The following is an 8,843-nucleotide window of genomic DNA, read 5'->3' on the forward strand; positions in this document are numbered from 1 at the left end:
CACCGCAATTCCATGTCATTCATTCCAAAGTCTAATCGTCCTGTTGACTATGCCGTCTTCTGCACTCCAATTCCAACCCCACTCACTCCAATGTCATATTCTTCTTTTCTTCGAGGAACGCCCTGCTACTAGGTTTCTCATGCCCAAGAGCAGAGCATAGCATCATGGTATTCCAATGTCATTTTCTTCTTTTCTTCGAGGAACGCCCTGCTACTAGGTTTCTCATGCCCAAGAGCAGAGCATAGCATCATGGTATTCCAATGTCATTTTCTTCTTTTCTTCGAGGAACACCCTGCTACTAGGTTTCTCGCCCAAGAGCAGAGCATAGCATCATTGTATTCCAATGTCATTTTCTTCTTTTCTTCGAGGAACACCCTGCTACTAGGTTTCTCATGCCCAAGAGCAGAGCAAAGCATAGCATCATGGTACTCCATCGTCACCTCACTGTCTATCAACTTTGCTTTCTTCTTCTCCTCCTCTGCTTCACAACATCGTGTACCGGCAGTGGCTACGAAGATTGTTATTGGGGTGCATGTGGGAGCTTTGAATTCTGCTACCCTATTGGGAAAATTAACAGCGGCTGTGGTGATCATAAGTTTCAGCTAAACTGTAGTTTGGATAGCAATCCTTTGCTTTTACTCAATGGAGACGAGTATGTCATCTTGCAGCCGACAGTCTTGGATATTATTAGATTTTATAATAATAGCATGACAAATGTTAACTACAATCTATGGAAGAGTATGCCGGGGGGTAGTTGCAATCCTTTAGGTAACTACTCTCAATTTTGGTGGCCCGACTCTCAATTTCGTATAGCCCATGGATACACCAATCTCACGCTTTGGGGCCAATGCAATGAAAGTATTAAAGGGCATAAGCGCCGTTTATGTGGCGCTGATTGGTACGTCATTCCCAATCCAGAATCTGGGATACGATTCTGCCAAAGCAACATTCAACTGCCAGTTAGTAACAACTTCTCATTCCAACGGAATGAGGATCTGAGAACACGCCTCTCAGCAGGTTTTGAAATAACATGGTATGCCGACACGAAGAGAAACCGAAGCTGTGGCGACTGTAAGACCAGTGGCGGGAGTTGTGGTTATAACATTTCAGAACCAACTAGTTTTCTTTGCTATTGTCCCGATGGCACCTCGCATACAGAGATATGCCCCACCAATAGCATTGGTACTTTTCCGGAACCCCTTCTCCCAATTGGATTACGAGACCCATTGCTTAAATTATCAACATCTATAAAAATGTTTTAAATGTTCCCTCCATTCTGCACTCTTGAACCCATGGACATATATGAATGTTTTTCCCTATATTGTCAAGTATTCCTCCCCTTTGTAGAGATTATGGATCGTTGCCTAACTCATAAGAGTTGTTATGGCCGCGTTGCAGGTCATAAAAATAGGCTCGCTATGATTTCTTCCAATTGAAAATCATTGTGAACTTGTATCTTGTAATTTCCACTGTTAATCAACATCACATTCATATCGATCTCTGTATTACACTGCAGGTTGCATCACTGGAGGAGTTTCGTTGGCAACAATAGCAGTGTTGTTCTTAATGTTTTATGCCAAGAAGAGAAGACCTACTCCTGGTACCTCTAGTTCAAGGGTGGAGAAATTCCTAAAGGAAAATGCTTATGAAATGCCAATGCCAACCAGATATTCACACTCTCACCTCAAGAACATCACAAACAACTTTGCTGAAAAGTTGGGAGAAGGAGGGTTTGGTGTGGTGTATAAAGGAATGCTTCGGAACCGCGTTCCAGTGGCTGTAAAGCTTCTTGATAGGCACAGGCATACCGAGACCCAATTCATGAATGAGGTTGCTACCATTGGACGGGTCCATCACGTCAATCTGGTTCGTCTGTTGGGGTACTGTTTTGAATTTCCTATAAGCGCTCTGGTTCGTCTGTTGGGGTACTGTTTTGAATTTCCTATAAGCGCACTCGTATATGAATACATGCCTAATGGATCGCTCGATAAATTTTTGTTTGCCCAGAAAGAGGAGGGGCAAGTCCCAAGGTGGGAACAATTGCATTCAATTGCTTTGGGTGCGGCCCGTGGAATTGCATATTTACACCACGATTGTGACAACCGCATCATACACTTCGATATCAAACCTCACAATATTTTGCTGGACGCCGACTTCACCCCTAAAATTGCTGATTTTGGTCTGGCAAAACTTTGTGGAAAGGGAGAGGATCATGTTTCTATGACAGCCTGGAGAGGGACCCCTGGATATGTTGCGCCGGAGTTGTGCCATAGTGATGCCGGTCCTGTTACAGATAAATCAGATGTCTATAGTTTCGGAATGCTGTTGCTAGAGCTTGTTGGAGGCAGAAAGAATATTGATGTAGAGGTGAGCCGGTCTAGTCAATTATACTTTCCTGTGTGGGCTTTCAAGCTAATTGAGAGTGGTGAGTTGGGGATGAGATTGAGAGGAGGAGAAATGGACTGTGCGGATGAGGAGAAGGCGAGAAGACTCACAAAAGCTGGATTGTGGTGCATTCAATATAAGTCTGCAGATCGTCCTTGCATGATGAGGGTTGTGCAAATGTTAGAAGGTAATGGAGATGACGTCGCCAATCCTCCGTTGCCCTTCAATTCCTCGGCCACACCTCAAAATCCTCTACTGTCTTCCACGGTAAATTCTTCTTCACTTGAGATTACTTTATAGCTTTCTATCTTTGATTCTCTTTACTTAAACCAGTTTCTAGATTTGCCCCGGACTCCACACACTACCTTTGTGAATGAGTCGATGAGTACCATGAAGTCTTAAGACCCTAACTCCGTTCAGTGACGTGAATCTCCGAAGTTTAGGCCATTAGATTCATAAATGTATGTTTTGCACATCATGATCTGCTGACATCAAGATCAAGATCAAGATCAGTGAGGTGAATTTACATTTACATTCCATTAGGATAAAGATGTTATCACTTTAACATTATCATTTTATAGGTTTATAAAATTATATTTTACACATTTTCATCTGGTTTCAATTGCTCACATCAAGGTCAAGGTCAACGCTGAGGTAAATTTACACTTCAAATGTTATCACTTTAAATTTAAAGTTATCATTAAATGTTATCGGTTTAAATTTAAAACTTTAAATTTAAAGTTATCATTTTGTCAATTGTTCCTGTATAGGTATATTTCTCTTAAATTTACTGAAGTTTACATTATTTAACATTATCAAGTGCCAATTTTATCTTTTGCTGGATCCATATTGCTAAAGGGTTTTTATCATAAAGGGAATAATATATATTTTTTAAATCATAAAAGGGAATAATATATTTTTTTAAATGGAATTTTTTTAGATATGTTTATTTTGAAATTAATTACATTATTTAAGATTATGTAAAGTGCAAATTTTATTTTTTTCTTGATCCTTATTGGTAAAGGTTTTTTATCATAAAAAGGAATAATATATATTTTTTTAAATGGAATGTTTTTAGGTATGTTTATTTTGAAATTATTTACATTATTTAAGATAATGCAGAGTGCCAATTTTATTTTTTGCTTGATCTTTATTGCTAAAGGTTTTCTTATCATAAAAGGGATCATATATTTTTTTTAAATGGAATGTTTTTAGGTATGTTTATTTTGAATATTTACATTATTTAAGATTATGTAGAGTGCTAATTTTATCTTTTGATTGATCTTTATTGCTAAAGGTTTTTTATCATAAAAAGGAATTATATATATATATATGTGTGTGTGTGTGTGTTGTGCTTGAGTGTAGATACTCATTGATATTTTAAGGTACGACTTTGTTTTGGTTGGTAAATTTATTCAATTATAATATAGAAAAAATAATGAAAATTTTTAAGTATAGTGTTTTTAAATTTACATATTTACTGATTTATTTAAATTGAATTGTGATTAAATTAGACTCACTAAATTATGATAAAATTAAATAAATTTTAAAATAATATATCTTCATAGTTAATATATTAATTAATAATAAAAATTGCAAATACTTATAATAATTTTATAATATTTATTTTTATTTTAACCTATTGAAAAATGATTAATTAAATTTTTATAGTATAGTTTTTTTAATCTATTTTAATTTTATAGATAAAAAGCCACCACAGATCTACTTGGTGGGAAGGAGCACAAAAAGAATACTACACTGTCATCAAAGAAGAATACCCTAGAGAAAACTCTGAATCAGAAGAAATTGGGCAAGACAAAAGCAACTCTCAAGACAAGCATGGAGAAAGCCCTGCCCAACAACAAAAAAGTGCACTCTATAACCCCTCAAGTATCAACAGTTATGATGATTCGAATATCGTGCAAAATAAATCTTCATTTAACAACAAAGCAGATCTCCTAGACCAAACCTCTTCTCCGACTATCTTCAAAAGGACGAACACAATTGATCGCGAAGCTAAGACACCATTGTCTCAAGAACCAGAAGAGATGAAGGAGATGCAAGATAAAGGAAGTTGGAAGACCATAGAGAAAAAAAAGAGAGCTATAACACCAATCTCACGAAGAAAGACGAGGAGCCAGACAATTAAAAATATTATAGGTCCGATAGACCAATTTGGTCTCAGTGGAAGGTAACCACTATCATCATCATCATCATAATATTTATTATAAATCATATTATGTTATTTTTATTTTATTGAATAAATTTAACCCTAAAATCCTCAACTCAATATCTTTATATTTCAAATCTTTATTATAATTTTATAATTTATCAAATGAAATTTCATTTAAAATAAAACATAAAATGCTTTATACTTTATTTTATTTTATAGGTAATAAAAAAAATCTTATTAAAATAAAATTAAGAATAACCATTTAAATTAGCTAAAAACAAGTAATCAAACATATTTTTTAATAATACTATATTGTTGAATTGAGGCTTCTATGATCCATATCAAGTTTATGAGAAAAAAATTCGGGGTAAATCACATGATAATACATTTGTGGACGCGTTTTGAACCAACGAGTGTGGCTACAAATTAAATAGGGAGAATAGATCATCAGATCAAGTGTTATTTTAAGTAAAAAGTTAAATATTAGTATAAATATTCCCTTTTTATGTGGTTTAAATAATATAACAATAATTAATATTATTTTAATTATTATTAAATTCCTTACTAATATCCCTGGATCTATTAACACTTATTCCTATTAGATAGGCTTTACTGTTAAATTTATATTAATTAGTTACACAAGCCATTAATAAGAAGATTAATACTATAACGTTATTATAATAATAATATATCATTAATTATTATTAGTTTTTCAATTACTAATAGTTATTATATGTTAACATTTCAATCAAAATTATGGTAAATGTTCCCTAAATGTAATATTGTTAATCCAAAATCGGTTTAACTTTTTACTTAAAATAACACTTGATAAATATTAAAATAATATTCAATTTAACATAATAATATTATATAGTTAAACATTTTGAATAGTCAAATCTAGCTATTTCTTGGTCAATTATAGCAGTTTGTCCAGTTTGACTTAATATAGCCATTTTTTCAGTCAAACCTAGCTCTTGGATGATATTCTTCAACTTGCCCTGACGATGAACCACACTTAAATGTATTATCATGTGATTTACGCTGAAAAACCTTTTCTCATAAACTTAATATTATATTATTAAAATACTTGATTTGAGTAATTAAATAAAATTAACTTTTTAATATATATTTGATTCATTATATTATTTTTATAAACAAATAATCTAAAAATAAATTTTTGAGTTTTTTATGTAATAAATTTTAATAAATTAAATAATAATAAAATAATATATATTACTTTTATTTTATTTTTATTATATATATTTGGAAAAAACATAATTTTATTAAAAAAAAATACTAACATTCAACATTATAATCATCTTAGATAGCTTAAAAAAAATAAAAATATAACCAAACTAATATAACGCAAAGAATAAAAAAACAACCAAATGAATTAATAAAAAGGTTACTGTGAACAAAGTTTTAAATCCTTCTAAGGGTTGTTGACGTTGAGTATGGCTCAAGTAAACAAAACTCATGACGTTGGAATGCTTTCTAGTAAAGAATCTTCTACAATTCTATTAAAAAGAAGAAATTGGCTATAATGAGCCATTCCTTTTGAGGAGAAGTTGTTTCCAATATCAATATAAATACTCTCCAAATTCTATTCCTTGGATAATACTTTTTCATAGAAACAATCTCATTTCAATATAATATGTTTGAGTAAATCATTGATACCTTCCACTAAAATCAAATTTTCTGAATCAATCTATTTGCAAACCCTAATAACATGTTGACTTTTGAGTCTTCTATGAAGTTTCCTCACCACCACTCTATCTTTTCTCCATAAATTTCAATATCATAAACAAGTATGTTAATGATTTTCCATATGGGTAAATCCCCTCTCCATGAGCTTTACCTTGTAGCTTTTCTTATAAAATCAAAAACTTCGATAATCCACTTTCCAAATAATCCACTGTGTACGGTATATATAAATATATAAAATTTTCAAATTAGATGATTTATATAGTTTTTAGAATATTTACTTATAGTTTTTTAATAGATATTATAATTTCTTTAAAATATTAACTCCGGATGCGGGTGAATAGGGAGGTTATCAATGTGATGGGACAGGGGTGGTGGGAGGTGGCTTGACACCTGCCCACCCTGTACGTGAAAATGAATGTAAAGCGGGGGAAGGCAGCCTGGCATGTAGGCTATCACATACTCCCGTTAAGTGCCATAGGTTCAGTTGTTAATGCGTCGGCTCTCGCATGCTGTGAGCTGCAAGCGATGGCGGTCTTCATCAATGAGGCAGTTATGGTGTGGGTTAATCGAGGGAGGGAAGACAATTATAAGGAAGAGCAAGGTAATGCAAGCGCGATGCAGATAGGTGAGGTGTTAGGCTGGGTCCTCTCTGTCAATTCTGCGCCTGAAGTAAAGTTGCTGTGTATGGTTTATGCTATTTCTCTCTGGGACATTGGCCGGAGTTTGAGCTCTGGCCAGTGGCCTCTGTCATCGAGTCTCGGGTGCATTAGTCCTGTTTCGAGCAAAGTTTTTGGAAAGGAGGGAGGGGACTTCACAGGAAACAGCCTCTCCGCTCCCGCTGGCTCCAAGATTTTCAGTCATAAGGTGGGCGACATTCCCTCTGTTATGTTATATTCCTCCCTCAGCTCGAACCTCTGGGACATTGACTCTGTTCGGTGCGCGATCGTTCAGTCTTCTCCTACCGTGGTGGGCTTTCGAGGATACAGTGTAGTGTTTGGTGGATATCCGTCTGAGGCCTCTCCTATTATGGCCCGCCTTCGACAGAGAATGGGCTGCCGTCGTGGCCAACCCAGGCGTTCCCCCAATGAATCCAATTCGGACTCGCCGACCACCAGCGAGCTGTTCACTGGGTGCTATCCGAGCACCCGTAGTGGACGAGGAAGGCACCGAGCAACCAATTTGCCTCCTGGGCCACCCTCGACAACTGGGTCTGCCATTTTTACCTTCAACAGTTCGCTTCATCGGCCATGAGTCACTGCTCACATCACGGTGATGTTTTATGAAACCACGCAATTGGGAGGCACTGATGATCATATCGGAGGTTCGGGAGCTGCTGATGGTCCTCCCCCTGCATTCCAGGTTGGCATTGGTATGGTGCCACAGCCTACACAAGCAGAACCAGGAAGAAATATTCAGGACACGGAGATGCAACCTGCCGATCCTGGTCCCTCTGCTCAGTTCAACGCTCCTGCTGAAGATGAACAACAATTCAGATGGTTTCGAATTGTGGAGGAACAGCCTGATGAGTAGCATGCTTCTGCTGGAGGTAATCCTCCTTCTTTTTGTTCCAGTTTTGGATATCCTCGGCTGCTTTTTAGTTATTCGGATTCTGGGTCTCTTCCGGCTGCTGATGAACGGGTCTCCTGGTTTTGATTAGGATGTATGGGTCTCTATGGGTGGTTTTGTTTTCAGTTATGGGTTTCTTCGCCTCTGGAGGGAGGCTTTTGTTGGTTTTTCTTGGAATGATGGCTCTTCTTCAGAGCATTGTACTGACTTCGGTCACCCTGTAAATACTTTCTCTTCTACTTAATAGAATTAATTTTACATAGAAAAAAAAAGATATTATAATTTCTTTAAAATATTAATATTTAAATATATGTTTATGAATTTTGATTATATATATATGATTGTAAATTAGAAAATTTTTATAGTTTTTAAAATATTTATTTATAGTGTTTTAATAGATAATATAATTTATTTAAAATAATAATATTTAAATATATGTTTTTGAATTTTGATTTTTATATATATGATTGTAAATTAGAAAATTAGAAATTTAAAATTGAAAAATAAATAACATTTTTTTTTAAACTTAGGATAAAAAAAAATTGAAATATGAATTGATTAACCATAATTTAAAAAATAAAAATTATCTCTTTGCTTTCACTAATGTAAAGAAAAAAAAAACAACATTGCTCAGTTAAAAATAAATTTTGACTTGTTTTATCGTCAAATTATGTGTTGGACAGTTCCTAAAATATCTTAGGAAGAAAGAATTTGTTATATTTGTGACATTAAGAGGATTGAAGAAGAAAAATACTTCCTTTTAGAATATCCAACATACATCTAAATTAAATCTCAATTTCAAAAAATATGTTAGACTACCAACCTTCTTAACCCTGTAGCAAAGCAAAACTATGGACAATTTGAAAAGTTTTTCTTAACACTTTTCAAGCATAAAAATAATTTTTTTAAGAAATTTAAATAATTCCTTACCTTTTTAATGTTCAATAGACAAAATTTGATAGCAATGGAAATTAATCATCCTCATCATCATATTAATGTCTATTTTGGAATA

General features: G+C 34.3%; 1 protein-coding gene across 1 annotated transcript; it reads left to right on the top strand.

Moving 5' to 3' along the window:
* Positions 1 to 422: 422 nt before the first annotated feature.
* LOC149174349 (rust resistance kinase Lr10-like) lies at positions 423 to 2,685 on the top strand. The gene is made up of 2 exons (XM_089420817.1): positions 423 to 1,182; positions 1,517 to 2,685. The coding sequence occupies exons 1-2, from the start codon at positions 423 to 425 to the stop codon at positions 2,683 to 2,685; spliced, it is 1,929 nt and encodes a 642-aa protein (XP_089276943.1).
* Positions 2,686 to 8,843: the final 6,158 nt, after the last annotated feature.

Source organism: Pinus tabuliformis, chromosome 4_1 (genome assembly GCF_031772625.1).
Source record: "Pinus tabuliformis cultivar Carrire ecotype Pingquan chromosome 4_1, CPIR1, whole genome shotgun sequence".
In the NCBI taxonomy this organism is placed as follows: Eukaryota; Viridiplantae; Streptophyta; class Pinopsida; order Pinales; family Pinaceae; genus Pinus; species Pinus tabuliformis.

Coding starts and splice junctions, on each gene's coding strand:
- LOC149174349 (XM_089420817.1), top strand. CDS start 423: ATGGTACTCCATCGTCACCTCACTGTCTATCAACTTTGCTTTCTTCTT. Junction 1,183..1,516: donor ATGCCCCACCAATAGCATTG/GTACTTTTCCGG, acceptor ATTACACTGCAG/GTTGCATCACTGGAGGAGTT.